We start from the raw sequence: 22,504 nt of genomic DNA, 5'->3' as shown, positions 1-22,504 counted from the left end.
ACCGGTTTATGACATCGCGCATGATAAGTTCTCAAAATTGATGCAAAACTAAGTAACAAAAGAAAAAATCTAAATGTCGGTTCTGTAGTAAATTCTACTGTTTACATGTTTACAGATCGAGGCAACTTTAATCCGTCTTTATATGAATATAATATAAATTTTACTTGGATCTCAAAGAAAGTTCACGCCTCTAAAAGGTATGTGCTGAAGTTGAAATTAGTCAGTGGATGAAGAAATCGATACTGGCCGACGATATTTTTAGTGTATTTCTGGTCTAAATACGAGGCTCTATTAATGTTTATTGATATATTTATCTATTTTAGCGATCATACCTCCACAAAGACTTAGCTTAAATGTTGAGTATGAACATAACAATTCTTCCTCAATGCTGCAAAATATCAGGTCACTTACCAAAAGCGCTTTAACAAAAAATGTTTAAACAGATTTTACGGAAGCAGAAGTCAAACTCAGAAAAAAATTGACATAGCTCAAAAAGAAGTGAACACGAAAGAGAAATATAAAAAGGCTAAAGAAGTAACACGATCACTGATCAAAATAAGTTGTAGCAAAAATATGTTGGTGAGCTTAGATGGTGAAAGATTCACTGTGTAGTCTTTAAACTCACACCAAAAGTTCCAGGTTCACGTGGATTCAGTGGAACAAATATAAGAATTGAGTTCTCCAAAAATGTGCTCATAAATTTCATTTTGACTTTTCTATTGTTTCAATTGCGTTAGCGACGACCAAAACGATTAATTATGTAGTTTTTTAAAACTTTTGTAGAACCAGCACTTTTTCATTTCCATTCGAATAATTTTGTTTTTGAATTATGCTCTTAAAATTAAGATTTCTTGAGTTACTAAAAACATAAAGATACGTTTTAATTCGAAAATATCAGGGTTTGCTTACAAAACTGCGATTGTTGGGTATGTGTTTTTTACCTTCTTTCTAAATTATAAAAATTGGAATATATTATTGAGTAATAGTTTAGTGGCATATCTAAACTACATAATAATAATTTATTTGACCGATATTTTTCAAAGTCACCTAATTTTTACATTTGTACCGAATCTTTCCTACTATTTAAGTCAAGCATAGCTTCATTTCAGAAGATAAAATTATGGTAAAAAATTCTAACAACGTATTTTCATTTAACTTCTACTGTGGCAAATTATTGTAAATCGCCACATCAAGCGTTTAGGAAACATTTATCGATCCGAGTTTTATCTAAACGGAATTAGGAGATTCAGAACTTTTTACTACTGAATAGGAATAATTTTCTGAAAATAATTTTTCTTGGATATGACTGAGGCTGCGTCTTGAAAAAGTCGATGTAAATAATGGATGAATTCTTTCAACGAAAATTGAACAGTAATTTATTTGAAACATTTTAGCGTTTTAAGAAAAAATATAGACAGAGGCTTCTTTTATGCGGAACATTTGAAAAACACTTCACATTTAAACTTCATGTTTAGTAAATGGCAGTTTAATTTTATACTTTTTTTGATACAATAACAATAAAATATGTTTTTTCTTCTAGTGTGTTATTGAACTGTCAAAACGGATTTCCTGGGAGTTCAGGGGTCCCACCCATGTCCGCCCAACCACCAACTCGTCAGCGTACCTGCTTTTGCAGGTGAGGGTATTCTAACTGCCGCCCAAGGGGTGGCAGTTGCCCCTCCGCAAAATTCTGCTTCCAGCATGAACCAGTTGGGTACTGTATATGCGACAAAACGAAGAAGAAGGAATGGGAAAAGGTACGTAAATCTTATAATTAATTTTCTAAACTGTTAACTAGGTGTGCAAGTAATTGAAGAATTACTTTAAAATAAATGAAATGTTCCTTAATCTGTTTATCTTTACAAAGTAAAATTGCCGTCAACACCTTTCTAAGTGAGGAAGTAAAATTTCCACGACATGAAATTAAATGAATGTAATTGTTCGAAAGTTGCGTGATCAGTATTGGTATGCGTGCAAAAAGACAGCTCCATTAACTGTACCTACTTAGAACTAGGTACAAAATATTTGGATTGGTAAATGATCTGTTTATTGATTGTACCACTTTAATAAAACGGTAATTGGTTGACACAAAAAAATTGAAAAATAATTACTCTGGCTCGAGTCTCTTAATTAATAAAGCCGATTTAGACATTAATTACCATGGGATTATGTGTTAGACATAACAAGCACGTTGGTTATTCAAGCTTACTGGGTTACACCTGAAATCTTTTAAATATAGTCGCCGGTTGTTAACTAAGTTTGAAGATTTAAAAAAATCGCACATATTTAGAGAAATAAATATGATAATATTTATGGTTTTATAACATTTTAACATATTTTAAGAGATGCGACTGGTTGACGCTATTTTCATATTTTTTTCAGCACCGCGGTGTTTTAGTCCCATTTAGAAAATTAAAATGAAGTCGAAAATAAAGAGCTTTTAGACAAACAGGAACAGCCCTTTTTACTCTTTTTACTAGCCCCTTTGAGTGCAACTAACTACACTTGATTATTTTTTGTTTCTATTTTAAAATTAGTTAAGTTCTGTTGCTGCTAATTACTCATAAACATATTCTTACTCCCCCACATCTATGAAGCGTCTTAATAGCAAAAATGCGAGACAAAATTTTAATTAAGTGAGATTAACGAGTGGAAGTGAATTTTAATTTTAACCATTTTTTTCGGAAGGTTATAATTGAAGAATATTATTAAAGAATCGCATTTAATATTCTAAGGCAAGTGATTTTTTTGAAAAACATCTTGGATTTAACTTCACGTTCTTTAGTGGAAACTCTAGCACAATGATTGAAACGATACAGTAATCAGAAAATTGTCTTTTCTTTAGCTTCAGCTCGGAACTTTTTGTTTTTACATTGTTTATTAAGATGCTAAAAGGATATTTTTTGTGCCAACGATTGCATAAGCTATGCCTGCTTTGGTCCCATTAACTATCAGAAAATAAATTTTTCAGCTGAAATAGACAAAACGCTTCAAACTGATGAACTTAATAATATTGACTCAATGAACAAAATATGATTAAAGCCTCAAATGAGCCCTAATAAATTACGTGACAAAAAATGAAAATTAATTCCACTTTATATCTGAATAAATGATCAAATCGCTGCCCGGATTTAATACAAAGTGTACGAGAGCTTTATGGTTTAATGGATCTTACTCACGCCTTTTGTACACACTAGAACACGTAAGCTCAGACGTTTTTCAGGAAATGATGTGCTCAAATAAATTGCACCTGTGCATTGTTTTACTTTTAGAAGCCACTCGCTAACCCAATTTATTCAGAATAATTCATGAATATTGTGTCAATTGCAAACTACTATCAAAAAGATGATGTTACTTGAGAAATTCCACACTGGTTTCCCAATAAGTACATCGCAAATTTGTTGTTCCATTTTCAACAGGAAAAAGTATTGAACATTTCAATATTTATCACCTTATTAGGGAACTCAATTCTTCATTTATAGATTAAATTTAGATTGACTTTTTAGCCACAATTTTTTTAAATATAGGAAAACAATTAAACATTTTTAGAAATTTGGTCTCATTCGATTAGCATGATTGGTCATGCTAAAATAAGTTAATAAGTTGCTTCAAAATTCACAAGTTTTTCTTTACTTCCAATCCATGTATATCTATTTGATGATATATCTATCACTTTCATCCATTACATTTCGCAATTGTTAAAATGTCTTTCAGACGAAACACTAATTCTCTACTGTTCAATTTCCATAACAAATTTAATAGCGGAGTCTGAATTGGTATAATGGCAGAATAACTGTAAATCCCTCGCCATAATTCTAATAATATATTTCAATCTGCCTAGGTGTATATTTACGGCGTTTTACACTATCTTGAGTTAAAAACATGACTGCATATGAAAGAGGAAGATAACAAAAAAGATTATGATGAAGAATTTTACCCTCGGTTTCGCAGTTTGGATTCCCATTTTATGCATGCTCATATAATTAAATTTCTATGTATGCAAATCTATTCTGTTGGAAGTAATTCAAGTCGCGTTTTCACATAAAACATTTATTTATACCTCGCGCTGATAGATCATCGTAACATTCTAAACACACATTTCAAGGTAAATCTTGATTTTCTTGCACTAAATTCAGGGCGTTAATATTGCTTCAAGCAAAGCTTGACGAAATGTTCAATTGGACAAATTTAGAAAAGTATCCATGCGGTATAAGCGGAATGAATAAAATTATACTTACAAAACAATTCAATACACACATTCATTTTCAAGGTAAACACTGAGGGTTAACGCAAAACCTCAATAAAATGAAAAGCGTTCTTGAGCAAGTAATTTATAAAGTTGCCAGGGCTTTTAATTACGAGGCTAACGAATAAAAGCCTCACTTATCCAAGATAAAGATTGAAAGATATTTTCGTAATTTAACGGCATGGCTACTGCCATAATTTGTTTTATCGTGCAGTTTTCCTAAAGTTTAGTGAAAATCAAATATGCGGACAGAATGGGACTAAGAGTGATTGGTGTTTTCCATTAGGCAACAATTAATTATTTTTTCAGTGCATGTATTATATTGATCAAGTATACTAAAAGTGTACACAAAGCTAAATTTCAAAAGTGAAGAAAATAGTTGTCATAATTAAACATGAAATGATACAGAAACAGTAGTTAAGAAATGAATTTTTCTCAGCAAGAATATTAACAGTGGTAATGGAATAATTGGAAATAAATTAACAAAACTGAACTAGTAGTGAATTAAAGTGGAAAATAATTATAGGGTCTCCTACTTTTTGGTAATCAATGGTTTGCAAATGCCCGGTTTTTAATATACAAAGGGGACAACTTATTTCTGGTACTTCTTTGAATTAATATCTAGCTAATTATTTATATTTCCCATTTGTTCAATGACCGAAAATATTCCAGCATCATTTATTCATACTGGTATTGTTAATTATTTCCTTAAACTGACTTTAAATACTTGGAAAACTTGAAAAACTCAACTTGTTTTTGGTCGTAGACTATGTGGTCAAAACTTGTTTTTTAGTTTCTGGACATTTCAATTTTTTGCTATATTCTTTCTAATCTTTGGTGTTTCTTCAGATATTCAATAAAAAAATATTTAAACAATTAAATTCAACTTTATAAAAATGTTAATAATGCAAAATAGAACTGAGGTACAAGACAAAGAATAAAAAGCAATTTATGTAAAAGAAATCAGAAGCAACATTAGACAAATTGACCAGCCATAAAGTGTAACAGAAATTAGGTATAAGAATATACATGCACAAGGAGACTCAAGTAGAAAATGATGTAAAATTAGTAAAAGAAATAAAACACAAACTGATTGTAGAAAATGAAATGTGTCTACAGTAAGATTTTTATTACTGCTTTAGAGTACTTATCTCAGATTTATTTGCGCTTGCATAATTGAACGGTCAATTAAATTTCGTTTTACTGCAAGACCTCAGGAATGTAATTTATATATTATATTATATTATAATGTGCTTAATACATACCTGTTTAATTCTTTTTTTTTGGTAACATGGCCGGTCAGAAAAAGCGAGCACTGTCGTCGTCTAGCACGACACGTCGTATTTCCATAAAGCGCTGTCATAAAAATATTTTATTTTGTGAAATGACTGTTATATATCAAGCCACCCTCCTCAAAAACCGTAATGTCCCGGCTCTAGGAGCGCCGAGATCTGATAAGAGGCTTTTTAGGTTTTCAGGGGGAATGTGATTATTAATCATCAGGTTCGGACGTGGACATACGCACAATATATTTTAACAAATTTCCTATTGTCTTGTACCTTAAAACCCAGAAAATGGGATAAATCAAACTATATTTAGTAGTTCTTTTTCACAAGGCGTCATATGCTAAATTACCATGCTGTAATTTTATTATGCTTTTGTGTCATGAACTGTTGTAATCAACTAATGTTTCATATCGATGTCTGTCATGACTTTTCTTTACAACCAAGTCCAAAGTTGGCAAAGTTTAATGGCAGTAATTTTACCATTTACAGCTTTTTGTTAAATTGTATGAAATTTGCTAATGGAAATGCAATGGTAACTTTTCTAGTAAATAACCATAATTTGTTATACGGAGTGTTATAGTTCCAGCCAATAACCATCATACGACTAAAAATAAGACAGAAGTTGTAGATAACTTAGTAAGGTCTGCATCTTTTATTATGTCAAATATTTGGGACATTCCAAAGAGTGTAATTTGTACGATTTTTATTGTCACTTTCGTTGAAAGCCATCGTTTTCATTCCTAAAAATTTTAGTTCCATTTTCAATCAACTGTAGCTGTTGAGTGTTTGAGTTTCTTGATGGTAAAGTGAACTATAATTGATTAATAATGCACCTGACAAAGCAAAGTTCTAACAGAACCACAAACAATGTTACAAGAAATTGCAGCAATAAAACCAATATCCGCTCAGGTCATATTAAAAAATTTACTTAAAAAGTTATTTTTTCAGAAGTAATGGGTGTACGAAATCTTGTCTAGTAAATGAAACGTTTCCGGACCTATTTTAATATGAATTTGTTTTATACTGCTGAACTATTGTTCATGTACCTGATTGTTTGTAGAATCTTCATGCAGTTACATTTAACCGTCATATCTTGTATAAGGTGCCCAAAATTGTACCTGCATATTCTAGAAACAAATATGAAACAATAACTTCATCGATCGTCTGCTCAGGTAAATTATTGAACGTAATTTTGGATCACTTTGTATTTGTATATTTAGTTCCGATTGCTTTCTACTCATAACTTCCTTTAACTGAAAGTGATTTGTCAAATGTTGAATACTGAGCCTAATAATTCAACTGCTTGCACACTTTAACTTCGAGCATTAAATTCCATTTAATATTTTCTTTTTTCCCATGGTTTTAAAAATCGTGTTAATTGTGCAATTTAAATTAAGCAGACATCTTATTCACGATTAAGCGAACTGCGACTGTTATCTATAAATACTGTAATGGGTTTCTTAGTTGCCTCTATATTAAAAATCTGATTCCCTGTACTGGTTCGTGAATAAAAAGCGAATAACTAGTTCAAATTTACGATCGAAGGAATGTTCGCTTATTTTCTTTGCGAGCGCTGCTAATGATCCTTTCTTCTTGTCGTTTGTTTATTCGAAGCTACTGACCAATAATTTTAATCCCAATCTCTTTTACCAATTAACCAGCGTACAGACAAGTCTCACTTTTTATTTAATTCAGCCTCTTATCACTGAAAGAGTGGGTTCGATTTACGACCTGCCGACACATTGGAGTGAGATAACGACAGTCCGAAAATACCGGTGTTTCGTTTAATGGCATTTTAAACGGAATCGAGTACACTCATCTGTCGAGTTATCTTTCTGTTGTATCTCTTTTTGGAAGCTACGGTAGCGTATCTTTCGATAGCGGTCGTCTGATGAATGGGACTAGTTTACATTCGGATTTACAGTGTTGGAATATCTTTTCTTTTAATTTCTTTTTCATTTCAAATGTTTATCTTTAGTGCAAAGTTTGCTAGAGCTGCTAAATCACCCTGTATAAAATTGCCAGCGACTTAATAAATGTCTGCTTTCACTCTCAGTTTTACCAAACTTATGCTGAACATTCCCATTGAGCTCTAATTATTTAATTCGCCCTTCAAACATGTATGCTCGTTCCATTCGTCCTTGTCGAGTTCACAACTAGCTTTTGCTAGTTATTTGCTATATTTATAAGTAAAGTGAATAAAAATGTAGGTTGATAGAAATTAAAATTCGAAAAAGTAATTTTTTACAAATTTTAAGTTACAATTTACAAAAACATCGCTCCTAATCTAAAATAGATAGAAACGCGATTTTGTTCGCCAACATGAGAAAGAGTCTTGTAATGATGCTTCGCTTTTTGATAATTTATCAAAATTGCCAATTTAGTTTTTACTAGCTCAGTACGAAATTCAAAAAATCATTGCTCCCAAACTAGAAGAGATAAAGGCGCGAGTTTTTTTCCCAAAATGAAGAAATGAAGACGAGTTCTATCAATATGTTATGTGTGTGTGGTTTCAATCGAGCCCCTAAAATGTTTTTGAGCGATTTTCAAAGTTGCAATTAGAGTTTTTGTGCCTCAGTGGAAATTGAAAAATTTGTTGCTTCCAATTCCGAAAAATCGAATCGCCTTTGTATGCTTAAGAAATCTATATAATTGGATGCTATTCCTAGATATTTAGGACTTTATATGATCATAATTTATTTTTATTTTTATATATCCGTAAAATACTGATTATACGAAACAGATTTCTAATATTTTTAATGGTGAAGATAGATATGAAATGATAGCACGCGAAGAAAAGGGCAAGCAAATTACTTTACATAATCACGGCCATTTTCGTCACCTGATTTACAGGAATTCTATGGTAATTGCATAGATATTACGTAGACATTGCTATCTAGTTGCAGTGATTGGCAGATTTTGCAACTTTAAAATCACGGATCGGCGGCTCTTAAGGATGGTAATACCAGTTTTCGCCTCAAGTTAGATATATAGATCGTGAGGTGACGGTGGCTTTTGCTTTGTAATTTCCTGGGAGCCCGCTGAATATAACTTCGACTTTCTTTTTAATGCAAATTCGGTTTTTAACAGCAAAAAGTAAAATTAGATTCGACGGCGTTATTACTGTAATCGAACATTTCTATAAGAAATATTACTAGGTACTTTCCTTCATTTTTGAGATTGTTATCACAGTTATTTGAATTCAGTGCATTTATTATTCTTTTTTGATCAAATTATTTAATTGTTCAGATAAACTATTCCAATTTAGTTGCTCTTGGCTATTCAATTAAGGAATATGAGATCAGGTTTTTCTGTGGTAAATTTTTTGCCTTATTAATGATTCTGCAATATTGTTTCCGTTTATAAAAGACTTCAACTAAAATAATTACAGTTGCTTAGTTCTCTGTTCGGTTGAAATTGATATATGGACTGTTCCTTACTAGCGTAATTTATATCTAATATTAAAAGGCCAATAATTAGTTAATAATTAGTATTCTTATTTGCAGGGTGAAATTTCATATTCTCGATATTTCAGAAAAAATATTAATATTTAGTTAAGTTGAACTATTGCAATAGGTATCTAACATTGATTATGTGAAAACACAAAAGCAAATGACGCTGGACTAACGTTTCAAAATCAATAATTAATTTGGATTTTTCGGACCAACTTGGTAAAACTACCAAAATTCTCAACGAGTCTGGCGGCAGCAGAGCAATTTTTCTTAGAATAAAAAGCCAATTTATTAATTTTTTCATTAATCTTTGTAAAAGATATAAGTTTTAAACACAGTAAGTAATAATAACTTATTGATAGCCAAAAATCGCTTTAATTTACTACAATCTGAAAACAATTGTTTTGAAGCATTATGAATTTGAACAATTCTATGAATGGTGATTATACCTTCTGAGAGGAAATTCATTGCAAATTAAAGTAATTAAAAATTTCACAAAACAAATTGCATGTGATACTTACGATATAATGCACAATAGTATTATTACATAATGAATCTGAGTGCAGTATAGTTAGGTTTTGAGCCTGAAATATCAACAATTCGTATTTAAAAGAAAAGTGATAGGGAACAGTGATTATTTGGCTTATTCACATAGTGCAAATAAGTACAATATGTTATATAGTTTGAGTGATAAAACACAACATCCCAGTCTTCGAGTCAAAAAATCGGCAAAGGTTTCWATAAACCAAAACGGGTTGTTGGCACAACAATCTGAAATTATTTTATACTTTTTCAATCAACACTACTTCAGACGCTTTACGTGTGYAATCCCCSTTTTGAAAAATACAATTTCGCTTTCAAGAATAAAACAAATAACTCACTTATAGCATTCTTGCAAAGTTTTAAAACAGTTGCACCAGTGTAACTTTTGCCTCAAAAGTTTTGCATAAATGCGAAGGTCGAATGATTTTCTGTATGTATTTTTCTGTCTCGTAAGAGGCAGAAGAATACATAGAAAAATACTTTTTATATGCTTTGCTTTCCTAAAAGTTCATAAATAATTTGCTCTACTCTTGAGAATTCTGGCCCTCTAATTCGTGCAAAAAGGGCCATAGTAAGAAATCAACAGTTTGTCATCATTTTTTGAGTTAATACTCTTTTCAAATGCTTAAGTCTCGTTTATGAACAAAAGCTTTTCTTACATATTTCCATAAGCACTTACCTTATACCTTATACATATGACTAAATAAATCGATAGTTTTCATTTAAGTGTAATATTAACTATCTAGTTATTTTCAAAAAATATATTTTTCCAGAAATATAGTAATTAATTTACACTAGTGACAGTGTAATCTTTTTGTCCGTCGAGCTACCAGCCATATATCTACAACTGTACAACTTAAAATATTCATAGTCCATTTCACTATCTTTTAATTGAAAAAGCTGCGTTGTAAAAAGCTTGGTTTTTTTGGGGTGGACACTGATAGCTGCAGGACAAAGACCCCTTAAAATCGATAGCTTGAAGGAATATATTAACAGGTGGATGGACAAGGATAAACGTGACAAATTCACAATGTCTAAGACGGTTTAATTAAATACTGCAAAGACTAATATTACAATGGAATTAATTAGAGAAGTGCTAGTTTAATTGCTGATGGCTTGCTGTAGTCATGAAACCAATTTGTTGTGTATCGCGACAGTGWCTTTTATTGCTATAAACATTTTTTTTATGTTGGAGCTGATGTGGTGAAATAAGTTATTATTGGTCARTATACTATTAACGCAGTAAAAAATCTTGYTGTTTATGTATCGGACAAAACAGATATTTTTTGGCTATTATTATTTAAGAAATTAATCGGCTATTTACTTACGTGGACGAACTAAATAGATAATTGCAGGCAATGGAGGAAGTGTGGTGTAGATTGGTTAAAGTATGYATATTTCATAACGATATCTTTCAAAATATTAAAAAAATAAGAATTTTAATTTATTTTCAGTTCAAAATGCTTGATAGTAAGCTAACATGTAAAAAATACTGGGACACCAACTCTAACAATGCGTAGATTTTAACTTCCCTTCTAGAATTTTCAATAAAGGTTCACAGTTCAACTGGGAAAAAATGTAAATTGATCAGTATATTCAGGCACATGTAAAATACATTTTACGCTTAATAAAATATTGCTTAAACAATTTTAATGAGGAATTTTTGCTTGAAACTTAARGTCATCCATTGTGTCCAGCATCTATCTAGGTGTAAAGGAGGTTGTGCAGAATAGTCGCAAATTTGACCATATGTTAAGTTCTATTGGCAAACTTTCTAACTAGCAGATCAAAAAAGAAGAAAACCAAGTACATTTTTTTCTTCTAAAATTGTCTCTAAAATTGTGTGTTCTTATGCATCAACTGCTCAATTTTCAAGTGAGGACAAACTTTTGCATTCAAAGTCAATACGAAACGATATATTTAATTAGTGTCAGACGAAGAACAAACTCTAGCCAAAAGTAAAAACAATAAGAAATTTTTCTAAATTACTTGCTTCTAAAACAAGAAGTCAATCGATCGTCGTTTCAATTTGCTTCAGTCTACACAGATGTGTTTAGTGTCGGCACAGTTTATTAGGCTGAAGCAAATTAAAGGTTTTTTCCTTTATCTAAACAGCAAATTTAAAAATGAAATGAAGAAAAGAAAAAAAATGTTGTTTCTTTCTTGACTTGCCTTTGACTAACCTTTTAAACATGGTAGTAACTACAACTCTCAACGGTTTTATCAAATTGCTACTTCTAAAGAAAGCGTCCATTAATTAATATTAGTTTTGTTTTACGACATACCATATGATATTGTACTATAGTAAATTTGTAATTACGCATAAAATCGCAACAGAAACCAAAACATAAAAATTACAAAACAATTTTTTGAAAATTTTATGTAAGCTACTATATAAAACATTTGAAATATTTGATTTGTAATGTGTTCAAATTTCCTCACCACAATTCAAGCTTCAAGCCAAAAAAACGTAAACATTAAGCAAACTTACATGTTCAAATGTGTTCAATTGCTTGACAATTAAAGCTGTTTTCCATTCTTCTGTCCTAAACTTTTCTTTGCGGCTTTCATTGGCAATGGATTCATTTGGATTTAATTTATTGAATAGAAGCTGATATCAAGACTTGTTGATCTCATTGGTTCCATCATTTTTAATTTAAATAAGATTACAAGATAAAAATAATATTTGTGCAACCGTTACTAACTACAATAACATTTAATTTGTCTAAAATCCACATTTTAGTTTATTTAAAATGAAACAACAGCCTAATACTGATCAATTCATATATGTAAAAATACACATATTCAATTCGCCCGCTTTATTGATACCGTAAACATGCTGATTTCTACAACAAAGTAACCGACAAGAAACTGTAAAACGAAAATAAAATGTTCTTTAAAATTCACTTTACTCATTTCCCTATCTAATTTAGTACCGTCGTACTTTCTAAAGGTTTCCGGAATTTATTGGCATCGGAAAATGTCCTAATAACAATTAGAGATGTTCCTTTCAAGCGGTACTGATGTATCGCGAGACGTGATCAGCATATTTGAATAGGAACCCGAGCCGAAATGCATATCAGTGGCGTTTCAATAGAGTTTTAGTGGAAGGTGGCAGCTAGATCACAGAAACTTAATAAAGCAGTGCTCGTGTATGCTAAGAAGCTATAAAAATTAAGTTCAATTGCAACGTGTTTCAATTTTTCACAAATTATTTGTTTTTCTTAATTTCGTGTCATTGATAGTCTCGTGCCTGCTAATAGTCTTGCTTTATTGAAAGGCCACAGATACTTTAGCGATTGACGAACACGTTTCGCTTTTGAAAGGCAAAACCATCTGGGTCTTGGACTTATTCAAAACTATACATTATTGAGTAATATTTGCATGTTTTGGCTTTCTTGGATTCTAGACATTTTGATTTATTATTGTTAGTTGAATAATTACATGCCATTATTTTTTTTGTGTACACATAATTAATCGTGCAAGACAACTTCAAGATGATGTATTCGAGCAATCACATAATTAAAAAATTAAACTTAAAAAATGCTCAATTTTATTTCAAATTATAATTCACATCTGATCAAAGCTGAATGCACAAAGCACATATTCGTCTGCATCCGATACTGCCGATTAAAATTTGCATCTTTACAATAATTATAGCAATATCCAGTATTATTTTCACTAATTGGCGTAAATAATTGTGGCTTTTGATTCATATCCTCTATTTGTATGGGTATGGCTTTTCTTTTTCTTCACCGGATCACATGAGAGGGTCGTTTTGCAAAATAAAATCTGCCAAATTATATGGGGTTCCGGATGTTTGTATTTGTTCAGTTAATTAAGATGATTTTAGCGATTATTATTAGCTAATTAATTTTATATGATTTGCCGCAATTTTACAGATACCTGCTTGCTCAAACAAGCATTACATGTAAGCTTGTTTTAATTATTTTCTTAAATTCAAGAAAAATGAACTGATCTAAGTAGTCCTATAAATATTACAAAGCACTGCTTAGTCTTAAAACTAAGGGATTGATTAAACCAAATATTTACTATTCGTTAAAGGAAAAATTACAACTCTAATCTAAATAAGTGCGGAATCGTTTTTTGAAGTTTGGAGACATAAAATTAGCATTCCTTAATATGTAGATTCAAGCAACGATGCTGCGACTATTATTGTTAAAGCCGATGTAATAATCGTTCCAATGATAGTATTTCGGGCCATTAAAGGCAAGTGGTTACTGGGGTTGGAAGCTGGGGAGCAACTTTACGGGCCATTGAGTTTAGAATGATTGCAAAGAGCGATCAAAGATTTGCGGAAGTTATCTACTTAAAGGAAGCCATTTCCTAGTCATGGCCCAAAAGTGGCTGCACCAGAGCAGAGAGTGGCAAAATAATTTGCTATTGATATTTGTTGTTTTAGTTTCTAAAATACTTTTAGTTTTCTAAATTGAGTAAGTAAATTTGAGTTTGATTTTAGTGAGAAATATCAGTGAAGTAGAAGCAGCTTCTGTATAATTAACTTCTTACAGCAGATATTTTGTATATCCCTGCACGGTTAACGACATAATTTTTATTAATATAATGAAAGTTTTAAAAAATGTGTCATTTTCTATCCATCTGAAAAAGTTCTGTGAATATGTGAGTCATTTATATCAACAAAGAATAGGTATACACAATCCAAAAAAGTTTCTCACTTAACCCAGTTCTGCAACTTCAACTAACAATCACTTTTAAACAAAAACCTACCAGTCGACATTCTCTCTCGTCCTCATTAGTTTCATTACGATCATTATTAAAGTGTCATCAAATAGCAGAAGCTGGATGGATAGAACGATAAAAAGAGCTTACAAATTGATTCAGAAAAAGAACATTTACCTCTAATGGTTTTTTTTGGAATGAAGTTTATTTACCGTGTACTATCTAAGAAAGTCTAATTTGTTCTCATGTTATAATTATTTAGTTTTCTGTTCAACCAGAACAATGAGACGACTTTCAGATGCTGTGAATTATTTTGATATAGTTTTTTTCCTAATTGGGCCTGTTCTGCTTAATTTCTATATGATTTTCAAATATTGGCTGTTTATCTTCAGTTTATTACATTACTCTGTTAAAATAATTACAAAGCTAAAGAACATACATATTCAACTTTGTAACAGATTATATAATTTTGGTCCTCTTTTCTAATACTGAATACATAAATCTATAAAAACAGGGTTGTGTGTTTCAAGAAAGTTGTAGTTACATATGAAGTTTAAATTTGAATAGTCTTAGAATTGGAGGCAAGACGTTAAGTAGATCTTTTATGTACTAAGTTTTATAATAAGACAATAAAGACAAATTAACAATAATTTTAGAATACTAGTTGACGGTTACAATCTGACTGACTCTCCGAACTGTACAAGAAATATTATTTAATAATAACAACTGCCAAACTTATTATAGATTGCTGATCTCCACTTTTGAATGGGATGTTGAGTCATATTTTATATTACCTCTATTTATTTCTTATACAAATATTTATACTTAAGAATTTAAGTTAGTATGTTTCTAAACGAATTATTTTTGATCCATTCAAAAATACCGTATCTAGTAAAGGAACACGCGATCAAAACTAACCAGTAAAAAATAGAAATCTACCAAAGACCGAAAGAAACAACTATAAAAACAAAAAGTAATTGGTGTTTCTCGCAAGATTCTGAGCCCTCTCTCAAGATATTGAGCTGAGAAATTACTCAAATCTATGCTCGGAGTAAATTTGACCACTTTTATTGGTCCGGTTTAGATCAAAAACAGTTTCGAACGCCAATTAAATGTAGGAAATTTAAGTGCAGAAAAATTAAAGATCATAATAAAATTTTGCCTTCGTATGTTTAAAACACTTCTTATTTCACAAACGATGTTAAATTTCCAATCAGTGATGAAAAGCTTTACGATTGCACGTATCGAAATTGATTTTTTTTTGTTAACAAATGGTGTATTTTGATAATTGCTATGTATTTGTGTCTAACAAGAATCACTCGTTTCGACCAACTTTACAATGAATAACATTTCATGTTAGTATGGTGTTGTTCCAAACTTTTAAATTTGGAATTAAGTTCTTGAAGTAAATTTTTGCATCAATGCTTTTATGCTCTAACCTTATGCGCTGTTTCCTATATCAAGATACCATTTTCTCAAAGTTCGCCTGGCGCTGTTATCTCCAAAATTTTCTAACTAAACTGAGACGTTGAACATGGAAATAACGATGATGTAACTTTTTATATGACACAATCACATGGACTAATTTTATGGACATTTTTGTCGCCTTAACTGTTTACCCCTTGTCGTCGTAATGCTCTAATTATGACCAAGTGTCATCTGTTAAAGGGCAGATGTATTAATTAATATCAAGAAGGTATACAGCAACAGGCTGTTACATTATATCCTGTAATTAGTACTTTAAGATGTCCATAAAACGCAAAATGTATGCACAAGTTATCACGCTCATCTGCAAATGCAGCCAAACTTTTTTGACGGCAACATTTTAGCGATAAGCGTATTTGGACGTATTATATTTTTATCCGCTTAATAAATGCATCCAAATGATAGCTATTAATATAACAGTGCCATAAAAAAATCGACTTTCGGTGGATTGGATTAAAACAGTCAGCTGTTGGGCACGGGGCTTTCATCTGCTCGATTTTTGATATATTCACGGCTGCCGATTAATAAAAATTGCGCTAATTACATTTTTCGGTTTAATTGGCGGAAAATTTAATTGGTATCCATATTTTATTTAAATGCTTGTCTGTGTCAATTCGCATAAGGAATTTTATTCAAATGTGATCGTTTCCTGGACACCTGAAATAGTGGAACGTAAATGGGAATTTTTTGTTGCAGTACAAATTGCTTTTATTTAAGATGATTAATGCATGCGACTTTAATGCAATTAGACCTCTTTCAAATCGTAATGGTATTGAATTTGTACTTATACCTATAGTAGCCATATCATGTAGGTATGTATAAGTCTTAGATCAATTATCTAAATCAAAGAGCTTAAATTAGGTTTTTACTTGCTCGTCTACTTAAAATTGCATCTACATCATGCAAAATGGAACTTTTCCGATTGTTGTGAAGAAGCCACAAAACCGACCACATCACCTGTATGCATGATAATCATTTAGGAATCCTTTCTGGGTAGGCAGAAAAATTGCGGCCGTATATTTGGGTATAAATTGCCGCAAATACGAAATCATAATTCATCGATTGTCCGAACTTTCGCTACTGTATCATTACGACACATTGCTATTTTCGCCAAATTAGCGGGTCCCTAAAGAATAAGTAGACATTTTCGAACGGTTTACCATAATTTGGGACTCGGCCCAACTTGAATGCGAACTCTCAAAGTCAAATTAGACCCCGTGCATAGAAGTTAGATCTTGAATAGGGTAAATTTTCAAGTAAAAGTCCTATTTTGAATATTTTTACATAAATGCTGCAGACCTAATTGCACGAGTGGCGATTTTGGATATTTCCAGACGTGTTGTTATTTGTCGACGGCTGTTTATGCTCTTAAATGGCCGGTAGTTTCACAGATAAACGAAAACGGGTCATCATCCTCAGTGTGAATTATTTTAACAAACTCGTTTTGTAGGTTCTTTTTCACACTAAAAGAACAATAAAATACAAATTGAAACAGGTACCAAAATATCAAAATTCCTAATTGTTTAATTCATTTGCTCCATATTACGAACATACATATAAGTTGTGTGCAAATGTCGACATTTACCGTTTTGATTTATTTTCGAGTTAATAAATAAATGGATATTGACGTTCACCAGTTCCAAATTAATTCATAGTTCGGTTATTTATACACTTCTACATTTTCTTTATAGTACTTCAAGATTAGATTTAATATTTTTTTTTAGACTAAAAGGATTGTAAAATTTTTCAAATATGAACAGTTAATGGCAAGTCTATGATTTGAATTTATAATAATTTTATGAAGCTTGGCCCTGTATTATATATAACTTATATCGTATGCATTCTATGCAAATTTACGAACACAATTAAATAAAAAGATAAAATTATTTAAATTGAGTTTTACGGTTAATCAGACATTTTAATGTTAAAAAGCGTTCATACATTTTCAATAAAAAGTCCTAAAATTTAATTTTTATATTAAATTTTTAGGTAGTTGATTACTCTCCGGACAGTGATTAAAGTATTCTGCCCTGGCAAGTCGTGAATAATTTTTTTTAAACAAACATTCGTCAGCCGTACTGTTTGCAATCTGTATGTGCAATTTTAACTATTACTTTCCAAAATCTAAACGACTTGAAGTAACAATAATCCAATTCTGTTCATTTGAAATGACCCTGTACTAAACTAAAATGAATGTTGCCTAGAAAATTGCAAATTTTATTAGTAGTCGCTGTGAAACAGCATAATGTATCCGATATTTTACATCCATTTTCTTCTGTTTTATTGACGAAAATATTAAATCATATTTACAATGTGATACATAGTCTCACTTCAATAAAATTGAAATAGTTTCAGTATGTTGAACTTTAAGCACATTTTTTATAGTCATGTTTCTGCTCCCTATCGGGGTCTTAGCAGTGTTTCGTTTTTATTTATTCGCATTCTACAAAGCGTATTTTCTAAATTTGGAACTTCTTCATCTAAACAATAAATCACTGACGGGCTACTTGCTATGCAAAGGCCCGAATGTCTTCGGGTTCTTCCCACACAAAGTTGTCACCGCGTAAAGAAGGCCCGTGTCTAGAGATAGTACTACCGGACGGTAGCCGCTGATGAAGACATCACCGAAGCTATTAACGATTCCACCGAATTCCCGACACTTCATATGCTAATCAACCAGTGTCGTTCTGTCGTTCTCCTTCCAAAATTTTGCTACAGAAGAACATTTCTTAAATAGTGGCCAATACAGTCCTTCAGACATAGAATAGTTACGAGTCAAGGAGATTATTAATTTCCCGCTTAAATAAAAGATGAAGTAAATTGGAAAACAAATGCACCGTAAACTTTAAAAAAGCATAATTATATGGCTTCCAATTACGTGAACTTCTTCATTTCACACACAATTGTAACTGACATAAACCAGCCCAGTTTGTGAAGATTGAGCATATTGACCATTATCTTCTGTCTGATTTAGCGCACTGTAACTGGCAGTTCCCATCCCACTAATTGCTTGTTAAATGTGTTGGAATGGGTGCCATTAGCAGTTGTAACAAGCAAAGATAGAAGGACTTAAGTTGCATATAAATTGAATGTTAATTCCAATCGTAATTTTAGTAACTACTCGTCGTTGTAAAGGCGCCTCTTGTCATATACTATAAACTAGAATGTATAGCAAATGTGACCATTCACCTTTTTCTATTTTTTTCGTTAAAAAGTGTGAAATTAATAACATTATCAATTACACGCAGAATTAAATCGAATATTAGGCCTGGGTAACACTGGGTTGAGTTGCGCTCAGATTTCAAAACTTTTTACAATGCGACGAAGGAATCGAAATTTTTTTCATAATTTGAAAGATTGTCAGCATTTTTAAGTGAGACTTTAGAAAATTGAGCATTTAGAAGAAAGAGGCTAAACTGCAAAATTCTGAAATTTTGAAGAAATTTTAAAATCAGTTTTTTAGGACGAGGCGTAAAAATGATGCAGTGTCTTAAATTTTTTGAAGGAATTGTACGCAAAATTTCGACGTTGAGTTCGCAATTTGAAACTCAAGCACTAGAACTAGTGGAATTACTTATTATTAATCCAAATTGTTTTGCCTCATGAAATAACTGCGAACTAACATAAAATGGTATTGCTTTTGGGGCTTTTTATTCGAATGAATCGAAAAGAACCACTTTTCTCATAGAATCAATATAGTTCATACTGATCTTTCGGTCATTGTATAGAAAAGTTCGCTATTAATTTCTTTATCAGGAGTTCAACTATTAATTAAATATCGTTGCTATTTGAGAAATATATGCAAAAATTTACAACAAAACGTGACTTGGCAATAACCTTAAGTAAAACTGAAACGAGAATGAATGAAGATATGAAATTGAGTCTATTTCAGTCAATCAGTCAGAAAACTGCTATTTTTCTAACAAAAAAAGACAATATTCAATCCAATCCAATAATATCAATTAATAATAAGAAATGACTACATTTTCCAATTTCATTTAACTTGGCTATTGCAGGCTTCTTCGCTTTGATACGGTTGCATTAATACATAACATGTTTGATAATGTTTGAAATTAGAGAAAAATAATTTAAGTATGACTCATATTTTACGTACTATTCGTATTTACCCTCAGTGTTTTACTTTGGAGATTTATAAAGATGTGTAAAGACAATTCTTTCGAACTGGAAGCTCGAATTATGTAAATTAAATTGAGTTTTATTCGAATAGCTAAAGGCGTACTGAATATGACTGTACTGGTCTTTCCACATTTATAGTAGCATTACATAAATTTATAATATAATATAATGCAAATAAAACTGAAATAAAATTTTCAGACGTTAGTTAAACATTTTCCTCTTTATTGTGTTGTAAAAACATTACTTGAAATAAATCATTTCTAAAAGCGACACAGAGTTAGGACAAAATCCACTTATCCATATTTACAAAAAATAAAATGTTATCTGCCAAAGAACAAAGCCATATTTAAAATTTACTGGATTTTTACTGTAGCAAATAAACGGGATAACACATTCAGAAACAATACAAGTAATAGAAAGCAAGTTGCAGAATTTATACAAGAGATTCGTTATGTAGAAAATGTGCCATAAATCTTCTTCGTTATTCTTCATTCATCCACAGAAAGCGAACGAAAAACTATGAAACGACTGTTCTTTCCATGAAGACCTATTTAGTGACACTGAAAAATCTGCACCAGAAGCTGCACTTAAAATTATCAAAGACCTGAGAGTAAAAACTTGTTTTAAAAGTCTGGGAGGAAATACAAACCGTTAGTAGTTGATCAGCAGTACTTAAATTTCCTCTCTTCCACTATAGCAGTTCCGTATGGTTCTGAGCAAGAACTTCTGGACTGAGAGAAGAACTTAAATGAGAATTTTCCAAACGCAGCACACCTTCAGATGCTAGCCAGATCTGTGAATTGCTACATCAAAGATTGAAAAATTAGTTGTATGAATCTGCTAAAAGATATCTTAAACTGAAGATAACCGACTTCCATGAATGACGTGCCTTTCCTTGCTATACGTTGGTCCCGGTTAAAAAGTATTTCCTCTAGAAACTGGACCTATAGGAGAACGAACTTGATCTACCTCAACGTTGAACCTCCTATGGCGAATTCATAATTTATTTTCGTAAACAAAGCAAACGTGCAATACCGTGTTGTGTTGGCATGTTGAACATGACATGGCCGTGCTCAAAAAGCTTTATAATGTGTGAAGATTTCATTCAGAGGCAACACAACACGGCGGCACGCCATATTCCTGAGCAACTTGTCTTTCGTTTTTCGTGTCTAATTTGAAGGCCGCCCCCGAACACGAAAGGAATCTAGTGAAAATGTGTTAGTTTGCACTTCAGCTTCAACATGATCAAAAATAATTGGTTTTCAATCTGGAATTTTATTCGAAAACCAAATTAGCATCCATGAAATTTACAATATATTTGAGTTTTGATCCAGTGTCCTTATTAAATTTCCTAGCGCTTTCTGCTGCTGTCTACCGATCTTCAATCTTTACGCGACCTTCAAGCCTTAATTTTCATTCAATGTGGATGAAACCTTCAATTTCTATTCCCGAGTGATCCTACCGGAAGATAATAGGCAGGAATAAAAGTAGCATGTAAACAAATACCTGAAAGTGAAAGTAAGAACTTGGTATCACGTAAAAATAATTTCCATGATTTTGACGAATATCTGGGTATCTCGTGCAGAATGCATGACCTTTAGAAAATAGTAGCTAGTCATGACACTGGTTTCATGAATGAAACTGTTACAACTCGGTGTGCGTTTCTTTAGGTTACGTGTTGCAATGTGATAATGACGTTATAAAATCGGATCCACGAAAGGCCAAAAAGGTGTAAATCCTAGCAAAATAACTGCTGAAGTTTAAGACTAAATTTTGTAAATATTTAGAAATTCACATTCCCTAATCCCAAGTTTCTTAAATTTCACCTTCTTTTAAAACGGGCACATTCATAAATATTACACTATTTTGCTCATGTTAAACTATTGCCAATAGTTTGGGTGATTATCTAGATATACAGTTGTACAATAACACTGTTTAGATTTAACTTCCGCAAATTTTAACTCAGAATATATTCTATCAAAAGCCAACAACCGTCTAATTCACGATTTCCATCTAAAGCGAACAGTTTTCATCCAATTAGTTTTATTTTGCGCTCTTATTATTTTCCAGGCTCAGTTTTTCGAATTAATTTTCGCAAAATACTGTTAAACTGTTTAATTTTATGATAAATTTGTATTTATTATCTGGTTTGCGGTCACGCAACTCTAATCTTATGCTATTCATCGAATGCATTTTTAAATATACATCGAAGGCAGTTGTGTTATGATAATGGCAAGTTGAAAATACAGGAAAGGGATTACGCAGTTAGCTTTTTATTATTAAAATGCAAATTGTCCTATCATAAAGCAGGAAATGTTCGATTTATAGACGGACTTGCTATTGTACCTTGCCGGTAAATTAGACGTAATCATAGAAAACGTTTTTGGCGTGTAATTTGCTTTATGAGATTTATTGTTGAAATTTTTGTATACTATTAGTTTGCGAATATTTACACATCAATTCAAGTTAAATTGTTTTTAAATTGTGGAGCAAGAACTGTTTTTAAACGCTTCAAATTTTTGAACAACATGCAATCAAATGAGCAAAGTGCTTCATTTAATCAATTATTTTGCAATCAACACGAAGCGAAATCTGCAGACTGCACTTCTTGGTATCTTGCTAACAACTTATTTTTATTGGCGGCGTATCATAAA

General features: G+C 31.5%; 1 protein-coding gene across 4 annotated transcripts in view; it reads left to right on the top strand.

Moving 5' to 3' along the window:
* LOC109546177 (aryl hydrocarbon receptor protein 1) overlaps positions 1-22,504 on the top strand; it is a 78,612-nt gene that overhangs the window by 4,815 nt on the left and 51,293 nt on the right. For all 4 annotated transcript variants that reach the window (XM_019917029.2, XM_048668265.1, XM_019917032.2 and 1 more), the window contains exon 2: positions 1,541-1,757. In XM_019917029.2, the coding sequence (XP_019772588.2) occupies positions 1,702-1,757 (56 nt within the window). In that variant the 5' untranslated portion in view covers positions 1,541-1,701. The remainder of the gene's footprint in view (positions 1-1,540; positions 1,758-22,504) is intronic.

Source organism: Dendroctonus ponderosae, unplaced genomic scaffold (assembly GCF_020466585.1).
Source record: "Dendroctonus ponderosae isolate FM_Combo_2020 unplaced genomic scaffold, Dpon_F_20191213v2 Dpon_F_20191213_7, whole genome shotgun sequence".
In the NCBI taxonomy this organism is placed as follows: Eukaryota; Metazoa; Arthropoda; class Insecta; order Coleoptera; family Curculionidae; genus Dendroctonus; species Dendroctonus ponderosae.
The sequence above is the reverse complement of the archived record's forward strand: the minus strand, read 5'-3'. Positions and strand labels throughout refer to the sequence as shown.